General features: G+C 28.3%; 4 protein-coding genes across 4 annotated transcripts; 2 read left to right on the top strand and 2 right to left on the bottom strand.

Annotated features, from left to right (window-relative positions):
• Positions 1-818: 818 nt before the first annotated feature.
• MKS88_003823 (uncharacterized protein) lies at positions 819-2,714 on the bottom strand (the record flags this gene model as incomplete). The annotated part of the gene is made up of 1 exon (XM_067216951.1): positions 819-2,714. The coding sequence occupies one exon, from the start codon at positions 2,712-2,714 to the stop codon at positions 819-821; it is 1,896 nt and encodes a 631-aa protein (XP_067072634.1).
• Positions 2,715-4,453: 1,739 nt separating this feature from the next.
• MKS88_003822 (F-box protein FBXO6) lies at positions 4,454-6,357 on the top strand (the record flags this gene model as incomplete). Its single annotated transcript, XM_067216950.1, has 2 exons — positions 4,454-6,066; positions 6,300-6,357. The coding sequence occupies 2 exons, from the start codon at positions 4,454-4,456 to the stop codon at positions 6,355-6,357; spliced, it is 1,671 nt and encodes a 556-aa protein (XP_067072633.1).
• Positions 6,358-7,486: 1,129 nt separating this feature from the next.
• Positions 7,487-9,742, bottom strand: MKS88_003821 (endonuclease III-like protein 1; the record flags this gene model as incomplete). The annotated part of the gene is made up of 2 exons (XM_067216949.1): positions 7,487-8,790; positions 9,580-9,742. 2 exons carry the CDS (start codon positions 9,740-9,742, stop codon positions 7,487-7,489), a joined length of 1,467 nt encoding a protein of 488 aa, XP_067072632.1.
• Positions 9,743-10,734: 992 nt separating this feature from the next.
• Positions 10,735-14,986, top strand: MKS88_003820 (uncharacterized protein; the record flags this gene model as incomplete). Its single annotated transcript, XM_067216948.1, has 5 exons — positions 10,735-10,771; positions 10,883-12,084; positions 12,345-12,629; positions 12,728-13,838; positions 14,235-14,986. 5 exons carry the CDS (start codon positions 10,735-10,737, stop codon positions 14,984-14,986), a joined length of 3,387 nt encoding a protein of 1,128 aa, XP_067072631.1.
• Between the last annotated feature and the right edge of the window lie 664 nt (positions 14,987-15,650).

Genomic DNA, 15,650 nt, shown 5'->3' with positions numbered 1-15,650 from the left:
GTATGTACGTATGTATGTATGTACGTATGTATGTATGTACGTATGTATGTATGTATGTATGTATATATGCGTATTTAAATATGTTTATGTATTTGAATACTGTATCCGTCGTTTTCATTTAAGGTGAAATGAAACCCCCCCCTATCCCCTAATATTGAGTGTGGTAAAGCAATAATTGCACATTTTTATTGACACCGAATTTTGCAAATAACAGTTTGCACTGTTTATGTATTTATTACAAGAACAAATTAATTGAACGTTCATCATATGTGTAATAATTATAAAAATTTGAGAACAAAATACATGCGTTAATAATGCGTTAACGCTTCATGGTATTAACTCCCGAAAGCATACACTCGCTAAGTATGCATGGGTACATAGGTATGGTCGTATATATGTGTTTATGTAAGTATATATGTATGTATATCTGTATGTATATCTGTATTTATGTACGTTCTTTTGGACGTACGCATGTACATGTGTATATATGTGTAATGTTTGAAAAATGAAAATAAATAAACAGCACAAAAGAAACAGAATGAACTATAACAATGAGTAGAAAAGAAAAATATATTGCTTTATTATTCTGATTAGAAGCAACTAAATTTGAAAATGCACTCCCACATATATATATATGCCAGTTCATGTGTACATGTGTACTGTACATATATATTACATATATATACGCTTACCTTTAGTTGTTCCAAAATGCCCCAATTGCGCAGAGCAGTATGGAGTAATGGAAAACATTGATAACAAAAGATACAACATAAATATATATATATATATATATATATGTGTGTGTACGTATGTACTCATTAGGTAAAAAGATTTTTTAAAATTTGGTCCAAGAATATGTCTGTGTTATTAGAATATGTGTAGCTGATGTCATTGAAGTGGATGAAAATGTACACTTCAATCATTATTAATAAAAAGAATAAGTAATTTCTAATGTACACATATCCGTACAATTCTAAATGAATATTATGAACAAGAAGTGAAAAATCGTAATGTTTTTTCGTATAATTTTTGACAATATTGGGATTTAAGTTATTGTGTATGGAGTTTGCATAATTCATAATGCACGCTCCGTCATGTTTTTCTTTCCCCGGTGCTGCTCCCGCCGCTGTCTCTACTTCTATCCCCTCATCTGCTGCCTTCCGCGCGTGATAATTATTAAAAATATTATTTTTGATAACTCTTCTATATTTTTTCATGACATCTTTAAATAAATAATTGAATTTATTATCAGCAAATATTAAGTTATACTTCACCGAAATTCTTACAGAATTTATTGTTTTTTCAAATAAGCATTTTATACTCTTTTGTTCTTTTTTTAAAATTAATAATTTTTTTTTTTTTTTTATAAATTTTAAATGCGCCTCTTCGGCAGTATATTTATTGATTTCATCCATAATTTCAATGTAAGGAATTTCCACATAATTAGAAATACCTTTATGAAATACAGCTGATTGTATACTTCCTAAAAAGTGCTGTATGGTATCTTTTATTTTTGCCCAAAAGAGGAATTCCTTTTTTGTTAAATTGGATATGAAAATTTGTAGTAAGCATACATTAAATCTTTTTAAAAAATAATTATTATAATTATTATAATTATTATGAATGTTATGAATATTATGAATATTATAAATATTTTTTATTTTATTTTTTTTTGTTTTGCAACATCGACATAAGTATTTTTCAAATTTTTTATCTTTTTTTTGTTTTTTTCTTTTCTCATTATCTATTGATAATAAGGAGTTTCTTTTTTCACAGTATATCAAATCCAGATTCTTGCTTAGGTTTGCAACGAGGTATATGTTCCCCCTTCCGTTTGGTAAGGGGTTTTCCCTCTGCTCTGATTCGTCCTCCACTTGGCACTCTTCCTCCGCGTTGTTCTTTTCGTTTTCATCTTCCTCCTGCTCCTCTTCCCCCACTTGACACTCTTCCTCCTCCCCCTCCTCATAATCATAGTCGTAATCATTCATTTGATTGGTTTTCTCATAAAAGTAGTTGTAATCACTATCGTCAGATGCATGGGACACATCACAGTACAAATCGCTTAACATATCGTCAGAATTTTCCATGTAAATTTTTTTTTTTTTATTTTTAAAAATGCTAAAAAATTCAAAAAATGTTTCATTTGGTTTCTCTTGAGTGCATATGTCTACATTACTCAAAATGTTATGAATGTAATTTTTAATAAAAAAGAAAAAATTATTTTTTATCAAAATGTTCATATTTTTTTCAAAGAAATTTTCTCCTTTATCATCTCCTCGTTGTTCGTCGTTTTCTGCTCCCTGTTCATATACACATGTACTTATTTCATCGATGAAAACCTTTTCATTTTGAGAAAGGTAATACATTTTTAAATTATCACTTTGAGTGGATTCATCGCATTTAACATTTTCCCCACCTCCAATTCTTACTCCGCCTCCTCTTTCTTTTTTTTTTTCTTCGTTATATTTTATGCTTAAAACAAAATTTAAGACAAATAAATTTTTTTCAATAAGCATTCCCCCCAAGTTATTAAAATTATTTGTTTTGCAGAAAATGTAGTTTTTTTTACATTCGTTCAGAGGAGGAAGTGGAGGTATCGATGGTTGGGCATCTATCGAAGATAGCGTAGGAAGTGAAGACAGGTTGTTTCTTTTTTTCTCTCCTGCATAAGAGTTATTAACTAAGGGTGTCTGTGTTTCACTCTTTTTTTTCATCCTTTTTCCCTTTTACAATTTTTTAGAACTGTTTTCTTTTTACGTGAAACGCGCCCACGTACGGTTATACAATGCCTATATATTTTTTTTTTTTTTTTTTTTTTTTTTCTATTTTTTTTATTAACAGTTAATAATTAAATAATGCTTGGACAGGAAAAAAATTACTTCATTAAGCAATTCATTCGTTTTTTTATTCTGTTGTATTTTTCTCATTCGCGGAATGGGATTTTGGCCATTTTTTATCTTTTTATCCTTTTATTTTTTCCGTTTTTTTCTGTTTTGTTTTTTTGTTTTCATTTTTTTGTTTTGTTTTTTTGTTTTCATTTTTTTGTTTTTTTAATTTTTATTTTTCATTTGTTTCTATTTTTTATATTTTTCCTTTATTTTGCTCGTCAGAAAGGAATAAATGTTTTGCCTGTCTGTACATGTTCATGTTGATTCATCTATATTTGTTTTTCCATGAGAAGTCATGTTATTTTCTTCCCATTTCTAAAATTGTTTTCCGAAAATTTTTTGAGTTGCACGGATATGTGTACGCGCGTGGGTAAGTACGTATACGTATATGTATTTATGTATATTCATGTGTATGCATGTGTACAAGCATGTTCAATTATGTAGGTATGAATATGCATATATAGGTATGTATATGCATATGTTGGCATATGTAGGAATGTGTAGGCATGCGTAGTCATGAATATGCATATGTATGCATATATATGCATAGATATCATAGCGCGTAATTTATCACACACAGGACGATAGGTGCAGTTATAAAATTGGAAATTTAAATAAACGTAGAAGCATTTAAAAAACGAATTTACATTTTTGTGAAATTATTTAAAAAAAAAATAAAATAAAAAAAGATTTATTTTTCACATCATTACACATTGCCTACCTGTGCATGTACATAACTTTTTCGATAATTTTTTTTTTTTTTTTTTTCTTGCCGCTCCTATTAATTCGCGTTTTGCATGTTTATAAACTGCAGACAAGGGATGATAAACATGTATATGAATGTACGTATGAGAGTATGTACGTATGTAAGTATGTACGTGAGTAAGTATATACGTGAGTAAGTATATACGTGAGTAAGTATGTACGTGAGTAAGTATGTACGTATGAAAGTATGCACGTATACATGTTATACGAGTATGTATATATATATATATATATATATTTATACATATTGTTTGTATTTTATTTTCAAATGGTATACAGTTCTTCTTGTTCATTTTGACATAAAATTTGAATGCAAATTTTTACTATATTGCTTGTATGTTATTTTGAATAAACGTTTTTACACATTTTATAAAAGGAAGTTTATTATTTATCTCCTTCCTCCAACCCCCTATGAAGTACGCAGTGCAAAAAATATACCATCCTTAAAGACATTTAACTGTACGGATGTGTTGATTTTTTTTTTTTTTTTTTTAATTTTATATGATACGATAAATCGCACAGCAAGTCATATACTCAATTGTAGAATAAGATAAAAAAAAAAAAAAAACAAGTAGCTACCTTTTTTTTTTTTTTTCCTTTTCGCATTTAACTTTTATTTGACCTTTAAAAATAGTAGGTGGAACGTACAAATCTGCATGTACATATGTGAACGTATTTGCCATCGTGTTTATATATATATATATAATATATATATATATATATATATATATGTATATATATATTTATATATTTATATGCATATGTATATTTCATTTTTTAAAACGATTTACAAAGACAACATGTGCAAAACGGAAAAATGTAAAAAACATCATTTGGATGTAGAGTACACAGCAAACAATCAGACAGAAGTAATAGCTCCAACAAATAACAGTATAGTTATGGCCCACAATTATAGTAACGCATGTTTTAGTAAAAGGAAAAAAAATGAATATTTATTACCTGTACAGAGTATAATAAAAAAGGAAAATATTTTTAAAAATTGTGATATAGTATGTAATATATTACCCTTTTTAACGTTTTCTGAGAGATGGAATAATAAATTATTAAATAAATCATTTTATAAATCTTTTAATACTAAATATGCTTGGACAAGTTTAGACTTTCGATTTCTTGATGTAGATTTGTTTAATTTTTCCTTTTTTAAAAAATATAACAAGCTTTTTTATAATACTGTCTCTTTGTCCCTATCAGTTAATGGAAATAAAAGAGTAGAAGTTACCATTAATATGATAATAAAACATTTTAAGAATCTTAAAGATCTCCGCTTATATTTTCGAAAAAAAAATACGAATTATATATATGAGGGGGTCCACCCGATCGTTTCGAACATACTAAACCTTCAAATATTGCAAGATGGCAAAAGTGAGAGAGGTGAGCAAGTAAAATGCGGTCGAGAAAAGGATGTCCGAGAAAGGGATGACCGAGAAAGGGATGACCAAGAAAGGGATGACCGAGAAAGGGATGACCAAGAAAGGGATGACCGAGAAAGGGATGACCGAGAAAGGGATGACCGAGAAAGGGATGACCGAGAAAAGTGTAAGCACGAATCGTGCAAAAGCAACAATAGGGTCCCTGATAAGTGCAGTGATAGGGTACATATACGAACGGATGGCGATGAATGTGAACAGAAGGAATATGATGAAGACACAAAAGCCCGAAATTATAATAATAGTGCAAAAGGAAAAAGAGATAAAAAAGAAAAGGTTTTTTGTTCTTATAAGGAATACCATACGAATGAAAATAAAGACTTGTATAACTCATTACCGAATGATTTTACAAATTGTGATATTCATCTTAATGATCTCTTTTTAGAAAAGTATTACTATTATTATTATTGTAAATATAAAGAAGATAAAGACTATATGGAAAACAGCCTATTAACAGAAGAATCATTACAAAAGTATTTATACAATATAGAACATATAAAAATTTTTAAAAATAGAAATTTGATTCTTTCAAATACCTTTAACAATTTAGAGAGACTAGTATTAGATGTTGAATTGAAAGGAGATGAACTCCTCTGTTTTGTAGGAAAGTTAAACAATTTAAAAGATATTATTATCAGCAAACTGTTGTACTCGAACAAATTAAATAAATCCCAAAGCATTACTATATTTACCTGTTTCATTGAAAAAATGAAGCAGAATAATATACGCCTTATACAATTAGGCTTATATTTTAGAAATGAATATAAACCCATCGATTATTTAAATAATAAAAAATTTAGAAAAATACTTAATGAAAGAAAAGAATACCTTTATAATATTAATAAGGAGGAAGGGGATGAGTTAATATACATTCTGCAAAAGAATCATTTGAACTCCTTATACTGTCTATGGAGTAACGACCTTTTCATTTCCTTTGAGATGTATGAACAAATCAAAAAGTTCAAGTAGGCCACAAACTGGAAACAGGCATCTCCGCCATTTTTTTGCTCCATGCGTTGGTTCCTTTTTTTTAGTGCATTATTTTTTTTTTTTTTTTTTAAATATTACTTTTTTTTCACTATATTGTCTAATTATATATTTTTATGCTCTTCCCATTTTTATTGCTTCCTTTTGTATTGCTTCTTTTCCACTGTTTCCTTTTTTTTTTTTTTTTTTTTTTTTTTTTTCCTTTCTGTAGCAATTTAAAGGTGTGGATCCTGCCAGGATGGCGAGCCTTGTCCCTCGCAAAGCAGTAAATTTTTGATCATGTTTTACCAGGCCATTTGCACACACTCGAAGGGAAACTTATACAATACGTATATGCATATATAATATATATATCTATTAATGTGCACGTGCGTGAATATATGTTCATATATATACATGTATATCCACATACAATAGAACATGTTTAGATATTCCCCTTTCATATATTCCCCGTTTTTTTAAAAATCAATCCACGTTCTGTATCGCTTTTGTAACATGTTTAGCCTAAATATATTATTTTCGCTAAATTTTTTTTTTTTTTTTTTTTGTGATTTGAGTAATTGAAAACAATGAAGTAGGTACATATTTTTCGCGCTTTTCATAATTTTTTCCTTTTACCCCTTTTGTTTTAAAAGAGCAGCGAACTAGATTTGTGAAATTTGTATCTTCAAAAGTGATGCAAATGTTTATATATAATATATATGTATATACAACTATTCATCCACGTGTGCATGCACATATTTATTAAATCGTACCTCCATATTTTTTTTGTTCTTGATTAAATATATATGTATATATATCTATATATATTGATTTATTTTTAATTAACACTGAAAAAGCTTAAAGTTGAATTATTAAGATGTTTCGTGTATGTCTTTCTTTTCTTTTCTTTTTTTTTTTTATTATTGTCTAAAGTTAAAGCGTTATTGAAAACACCATAAAAAATGTGCTAATCGGCACAGGGCATAATAAAAATTTGAAACAATTTTCAAGTCTCCCTTAAGATTTGAGCAAAATCTTTTTATTTCAAAAACAAAAAAAATTAAAAAATTAAATTAAACGTTAACATTAACATTAACATTAACGTTAACATTGAACATTAACGTTAACATTGAACATTAAACGTCAAATAGTATTAGTAAAATAAACAGAATGAACAGAGAACATCTGTGATAATCAATATTTACAACTTGAGTTTTAAAAGCATGTTTCAAGAATTAAAATTTACTGAAAAGGTACACGGATTAAAAAACAAAAAAGTATTTTTCAAAAATTGATTTTACTAATTTTCTGAACGGTTCATAAAAAAAGACGCTTGGTCATATTTTTTTTTTTTATTTTATTTTTTTTTTTTCCTGAATCCTGTTATCTCATATATTTTCCTTTCCCCTTTGTGCGCTATGGCTGGGGCTTCTTCTTAACAAGGTTTTCCCTGTAATACTGGCAATAATTGGTAAGTGTGCATTTTTCGCAAAGTGGCTTTTTTCCTTTGCATATTACCTGACCAAAACCCACGAGCAGAGTATTTAATTCTGACCATAATTCTTTCTGTACAAATGATTTTAATTTTATTTGTGTATTTAATTCATTTTTTGTGTAGACCCAATTTAAGCGGTTAGCTATTCTGTGAACATGTATATCAACAGCTATACCTTCTTCATGTTTATTCAAAGCGGTTTGCAAAATAAGTTGGGCTATTTTTTCACCTATACCTGGCAATTTTATTAATTCTTCATAAGTATGAGGAATATCTGAATTATATTTATCTGTTAAAATACGACAAATTTGAAGAATTTGTTTTGCTTTAACATTATAAAACCCTATGCCATAAATTAATTTTTTTAATTGTTCTTCTGGTGTGTTTAATATATTTTCAACAGTTAATCCATATTCTTTTAATTTTTTCATTACCATAGCTGTTATCTCGTCTTTTGTTCTTGATGATAATAAACATGATATTAATGTTTGGAAGCGAAACACTTTTAAATCCTTTGTCCTTTCGCTTAACATATGACATCCATACTTATCTACAGGAGCAGTTATATATTTTCTCATTTCTTTTATTTTGTCATAGGTTATTAAGAAATGCTTTTTTTTTAATTCTACATTATTTTCATCATTATCCTCTTCTTCATTTTTGGACTTTACACCTTTTCCCTTGTTACTATTCTGCTTATCCTCTTTATCTTTTACTTCCCTTTTAATCTCTATTCTTTTTGTCCCCATATCATTTTCCCCCTTACCATTATTCAAAGACCGTTTCGTTTCGAATTTAATATCATATTCTTTTTCAGCCTCATTCGTTTTAGTTTTTCCCTCGTTATTCTTTCCCTCTTGCGCACGATTATATTTCGCTCCATATGATCCATCCGATCCATCCCCTACATACGCCTCTCCTCCTTCCTTCTTAATCCATGTATCACCACTACGTTCGTAATTATGTTCGCCATTACGTTCGTCATTCTGTTCGTCATTCTGTTCGTCATGCCCATCGCAACTTCTGTGCACGCACAGCTTTTTCACACTACTAATCGAATTATTATTTGGTGCACTTTCGTATTTTATCTGTACCTTTTTCAGTTTATTTTTACCAAAGTACTTTGATGCTTTTTCCATCCTTAGGAAATATAAGTTTAGTAAGAACAATTTTTTAATGTTGCTACGGAGTTTCATTAAAAGGAGAGCCAACAGTATCGTAGGGGCTTAAAAAAAAAAAAAAAAAGGAAAGCCGCATTAATAACACGAATCAGTATATTAACGTCATTCGCATCTTTCACATTTTTCGAGGTACATTTTGCAGGTTTCTGTTACTCAGATGACTTTATTACTCATATAGAGTATTACCGTTTCTTTCATGTAAGAAAAAAAATTTTGTTCTGAGGAAGTTGGCTCACTAAAAAAATACCTTCACTCATTTTTTTTTTTTTTTTTTTTTTTTTTTTAAATTAATGTTATTTTACCTGTAAATGCAAGAATAATCAAAGCACACAAGTAAATAAATGCATGAGCAAGATTTTTTTTTTTTTTTTTTTTTTTTTTTTTTTCTTCTTCGTTTTCTTCTTTTTCTTTATCTTCTTTTACTTCTTATTCCTTTTGCCGTTTCTCATTCTCATTCTTATATGACTAACATTATGACGAAACTTTACTGTCAAAGTAGTAACACATCAGTAACAAATTTTTTTTTTGCAAAAGGGATAAGAATAAATTGTTAGGGAAACGTACATGGCATTTTTTGTTTTCCCTTTTCGAATTAATTGGTGTCCAAGTTTTTTGTGTTTTTGTGTTTATATATATATATATATATATATATATATATATATATATATATATGTGCATATCATTACATATTGCATTTAAAGCAATTCGTGTTTTGCTATCTTCCAAGTGTTAATATGTAAATGTACACATTTGCATGTTTTTATTTTTTTTGTTTTTTCAGGCGTTAATGTGTTTACAAATTGTTAATGCTTAATTTTACTGTTAGGGGAAACCTCTCCTTTTATTATATAATTTTGCATTGCTTTGTTTTGCTCCATTCCATTCGTTTGGTCCATTCCATTCGTTTGCTCCATACCATTCGTTTGCTCCATACCATTCGTTTGCTCCATACCATTCGTTTGCTCCATTCCATTCGTTTGCTTCATTTAATTTCATTTGTTTAGTTTTGTTTCATTTCATTAGTTTGATTCACTCCAACTGGTTGCTTCATCCCATTTGTTTGTTTCACTCCATAATTTTGCTCCGTTTTATTTGCTTTATTTTGCTTTACTCCTACAACGTGCAAGGCGCACTGAATGTGCTATCGCGCAGTCATTTTTCATTCACCATATTTTTTAAACACTAAAAAAGACAATATTATTTAGAATAGTTGAACGAAATTTTTCATTATAGGAAAATTTTACATATTCGTAATATTTACTTCTCCGAAATACTCGCTTTTCCGAAATATTCGCTTTTTCGTAATATTTATATATCCGTAATATTTATATAACCGTTATTTTTATATTATTTCGTTTTTTTCTGACCATTCATATTTTCATTTTTTCAGTTTTAGCTAGCTTAAAACAGAAATTGCATATTTTTTTTTTTTTTTTTTACAACTTTTGTTTTCTTTACGTTTTATTTTCATCCTATGATACATAAGTATATTTTTGATTTATATTTCTTTTTTGTGTAAACAAATTTATATTTTTTGTAAAGATAATAATAGTCTATTTAGGAGATGAAGTTATTATAGGACAATCCCTTGAACATTACTGTTAAAACGTTGAAGTAGAGTTAAAATAATTTTACTTTAATTTTATTTGTTTAATTCGTTCTTTTGATCTATCCTTTTTTTTAGCACAACCATACATTGTCCTCTCCGCACACACACACACACACACACATACACATACACATGCACATACAAACATTTAATAAAAATGAATGAAGAAAATGAATAGAGCAAACTTGTTCAAATATGAAACAGAAAAAGCCATTGTTCACTTTATTGTGTACCTTATAGGTGAAAATATAAAAGAAAAAAAAAAAAAAAAAAAAAAAAAAAAAAAAAAAAAAAGACAAACAAGACAAGAAATAACAAACAACAAATAAGATAAGATAAAAATTAAATTAAAAAGACCGTGTGCGCGAATACTATCTAGATGCACAATGAAAATGTGTACATATGTGTGGACATAGGTACAAGTAGTACCCGCTGTCTTAAAAAAAATAAACAAAAGTACGAAAAAACAATAAAATTACGAACAGACTGACAACCAAACAAATGCACGTACATATTTCCCTTTTCAGGAATACTATTGATTCTCTGTGTGTATTACAACTACATAATTTTAAAGTACTACTTTTACTCGCTATTTTGGGCTTTTATTGTTTCCATTCCGTTACACCATGTTAAGGTAAAAATTTCCGAGTTTTTAAAAAAAAAATTTATTAAAAAAAGAAAAAACATAAAAACGGTAATCTCACGGAGCAAACCAGGTGAAGTACCGAGTAAATATTCCAACTCGAAAAATATAAGAGTGGACAGAGTACACAGGCATGAGATTGCCAGTATTGAGGATATACAGACTGTAGGAACAACATCCAAAGAAGACAAAGAGTACAAAGAATGCGAAGAATACAAAGAATGCGAAGAATACAAAGAATACAAAGAATGCGAAGAATACAAAGAATACAAAGAATACAAAGAGTTGGAGGAGATAAATTATGTACCAAGTGATAATAGCGAAAATGTCTATCAAACTAATATGAACAATAAAGTGAAGACATATGCTAATATTCAAATGTGGAGGAAAGGAAAAGGAGATGGAGATAAAGATGCAAAAACGGAGGGATATGTGGACAGAAAAATAGATCGAAAATCAGGCGGAAAAATAGTTGACTGTGGAGAGAGGGAAGCATATCCATTGCAAAGGAGTAGAAAACCGAGTGTGACAAGCAAAACATGCAACATATACAAAAGAAGATTTTACAAACTCATGATAAATGTGAAGAAGGAATTATATATATACCTTTATGTATTTTTTTTAATAATAAAACCTATATACAAAGAAGAAAAGAAGGAGAGTATAAATAATAGCTTTGAAGATTATGAAAATAGGAATGCAAGCGAAATTTATTTTTTAATATTACATAGGCTTATATTTTTTTATATACTTAAAGGCATTTTTCATAAATATAAAGATTTTCTCTTATCAGTTACTATATGTGTTTTGTTTTTTTTTATCTTTTATAAAATTATAAAAATAATATGGTTAAAGTATTTTTATAATATATTTAAAAAATATTATAATAAATATACTCGCAATCTTTCCGTTGATTATGCTTACATATACAAGCATTACATGAATGACATCTTAACTATACTTATAATCATCTTTTCAATTATTATCATTTCGTCTATCTCTGTCTTCTTCGTATTCAATATTTATGGTGAGTCAGTCTTTATCATCAACTCGCTCAACAGCTATCTATCTTCCAATTTTAGAAACGTTAGCCGAAAAACGGAAAAAAAAAAAATAAATATAAATAAAAATAAAGAATAAAGGGGGTTGCTCCATTGGAGAATCCTACACTCCTATTTACATCTATGCATAATGTTTCCTTCCCATTGTAGTGTTCTCCTTACACATTACGCTGCTCATTACTCAAAACTCACTACTCAACTCCCCATTCTGACCTTTCACTTGTCTGCTGTACACCCCTACAAAAACTCATTTTTTTGTTTTTTTTCTCCCCTCACCCTTTTTAGGCTTCCATCATTCAAAATTTCAAAAATTTTTACCGGAAGAGAGGCAAGGATGATATAGAGCACTTGTACGAGTTAATGAACTTAACCAAGATACCCTTCCTTAGCAACAATACAATTTCGTCTATATCTAGACATTTAAAAAGAGCGATCGATATATATGAAAATATTTATTCATATAATTTTAGGAATAATAGTAATATCCCTTTAAATAGTTGTTGTCTTCCTATACTTGTTAAACGGTTTGCGCTTATTAGGGAAAATAATTTATGTAATATTAAAAGACAAGTATTCTTTTTAAGGGAAGAATGGAAAGATAAGAAAAAAAAAAAAAAAATTTTATACAAAAGGGAAAAGAATGTGGTGTGCATGTATGTTTAAATAAGGAAGGGAGTGAAGAAAATAATAGCTTCTTTTGTAGTCTAAAAAAATTGCTTTATTACATTTCTAAAAATATTTTTTTTTCAAACAATAAATCTGATGAGAAAGCAAGGAGGAACTCTGAAAAGAGGAGTAGTCGTCAAACTGGAGTCGTTGGAAAAAATTTAGTAAACATCTTTTTGGATGAAATGGAAGGGGGAAGTAATATCGACAGGTCTAGCAGCACCACATCTATCAGTAATACACATATGTTCGGCAGTACCAGTTCTGTCAGTACTTTGCAGGGGAAAAAGGAAAGTAAATTGCATAGAAAGCAGCCGTATGGTGGGAGCGAATCAAAAAGTAAGGATGGCATCAAGGGGGGGGGAAAAGAGAAGTACAGAAACGATAATAATGGAAGTAATGTTAACAATGGAAGTAATGTTAACAATGGAAGTAATGTTAACAATGGAAGTAATGTTAACAATGGAAGTAATGTTAACAATGGAAGTAATGTTAACAATGGAAGTAATGTTAACAATGGCAGTAATGGTAATAATGGAAGTAATGTTAACAATGGCAGTAATGGTAACAATGGAAGTAATGTTAACAATGGCAGTAATGGTAATAATGGAAGTAATGTTAACAATGGCAGTAATGGTAACAATGGAAGTAATGTTAACAATGGCAGTAGTAATAACTACAGTAGTGATATTCTCATTTGCAACAACAGCAGCAGTGATAATGAGAATAAACGGTGTTGTGGTAAAGCCACTGTAGATGGGGATGATGGCAAAAGCAAATGGTCGAAGAGCCTAACGGTTAACGTATATGACCCATCGAAAGAACCTAATTATAAATTTAAAGAGTTCATAAATTACATGAACAGCATATTTTTATCTTTGAAAAAAATAGAAGACATTGGGAAATTAACAAAATATATTATATTTAACAATAGTTATGGGTTACTAAAAATATTGATATTTTTTATATTAATCTTTTTTAATTTTTTTATGTTTACATTTGATGCAATAGTACAAGCAATGATTTTCTTCACAGCATTATATTATTTAATATCATCAAAAAAATCTGTTTTAAATTATTTAAAAGATGTTTTATTAGTAGTTGATCCATCAAGTATATTCTTTTATAATATTACGAAAAATTTAAAAGCAATAATTATATGTACATTAAAAAGAATATATTTTTATACTTTATATATATGGTTAATATTTTCATATTTCCAATTCCCTATCATTTATGTACCTACATTGACATGTATTATTCTGTCACTAATACCTATTATATCTCCAGAAATACTTATTCTTATTATTATTTTACACCTATGGATAATACAAAAACAAAAATTTATTTCTGTACTGTTATTTATAATAAATTTTTTTATTTATATATATTTTACAACAACAATTTATAGAGAAATTCCACACACACATGCGTGGTTAGTCTCTCTCTCCTTGTTCTTATCTATCACTACTTTTGGATCGAAGGGGCTAATTTTAGGCCCCCTCATAGGGTCTCTACCACTCATTTTACATCAATTAATAATTAATAAAAACAGAGCAACGCAAATGAAACAGAAAAGACGAGAAAAAAGGAAAAACAGTCGAAGAAGCTGCTGCGAAAAAACAAAGAAAGTCGCGCATTCATCCGAAAATAATCAAACAATGGAAAAAAAAAAATGCCTTATTCATAAGCAAATGAAAAAAAAATGTAACCTCTTTCGAAATACGGTAAAATATTCTGAACAAGACAGGAAAAAAATTCAAAAAAAAAAAAAAAAGTCAGAAAAAGAGGTAGGAAGAAAAGGAGATAAAAAATTAGGAAGAAAAACAGCGAAAATTTCGGAAAGCTACACTACAAAAAAACTTTTACGGAAAAACAAGTTGGGTAACTTGTACAAACTAATTGAATTAAATAAAAATCATGTTAATATGTGTCAAAGGGTCAACGACAGGAGAAGTACTTGTAATTATTGTACTAACGACGAGCTTAAAAAAAGTACGTCAACCATTACGCAGAATCTGAACGATGATATAATTCACCGCGAGGAAAATAAGCTAGCTGTTTACCATTACAGAAGAAATAATAGTAAAAATAAGGAAATGAAAACAAACCATACAATAATATATAAAAAAATTAATAAAAATAAAACTAAAAAAAAAAAATTGCCACATTATAAAAAATCGCAAAATTTTGAAAATCTTTACGATAAATTTCAAACGAACCTGAAGCACTTCTTTTCTTACATAACGAGCAGTTCTTGACCTGTCCATGTCTTAAGAGTCATAAGAGAACGTGTTATATAAGCGTTATAAATATGCATAAAATGCTGAGTCTTTTTTTTTTTTGTTTTTTGTTTTTTTTTCAAATTAAAATTAAGGCAACAAATAAGATACGCACATATGTACATGTACATGTACATATATATATATATATATATATATATATATATATATATATATATATATATATATATATATATATATGTATGCAATATGTTCATAATACCCGACTTCACTGCTAACTCGGACTATACATGGTTTTATTCGCATGTGTAGAAAAGAACCTTACGAACAACTCCACTTTGAATACGCAAATTTTTATTAGCAAATTTTGTTATACGTTTCTATATAAAAAATTAACAAGCGAAAAGGGGAACAAAGAATATTCATGCATAGAAATATTTATTATTTATTTATTATCTATTTTTCATATGTTTATTATTTATTTAAAACTTTTTTTTTTTTTTTTTTTCACAGTTCATATGACAAAATAACTGTAATGTTTGAAAACAAATTTGTTGAAATCATTGCCTATTTTATAATAATATAAATAATACGGCCTTGTTCAAATATGTGTTAAGGTTTTCTACTTTTTTAACTTTTTTATGTCCCCATTTAACGAAAAAAAATTTTTAACACGACCATG

The sequence above is a fragment of the Plasmodium brasilianum genome, chromosome 11 (genome assembly GCF_023973825.1).
Source record: "Plasmodium brasilianum strain Bolivian I chromosome 11, whole genome shotgun sequence".
Taxonomy (NCBI): Eukaryota; Apicomplexa; class Aconoidasida; order Haemosporida; family Plasmodiidae; genus Plasmodium; species Plasmodium brasilianum.
This window is presented reverse-complemented; position numbering and strand designations above follow the sequence as displayed.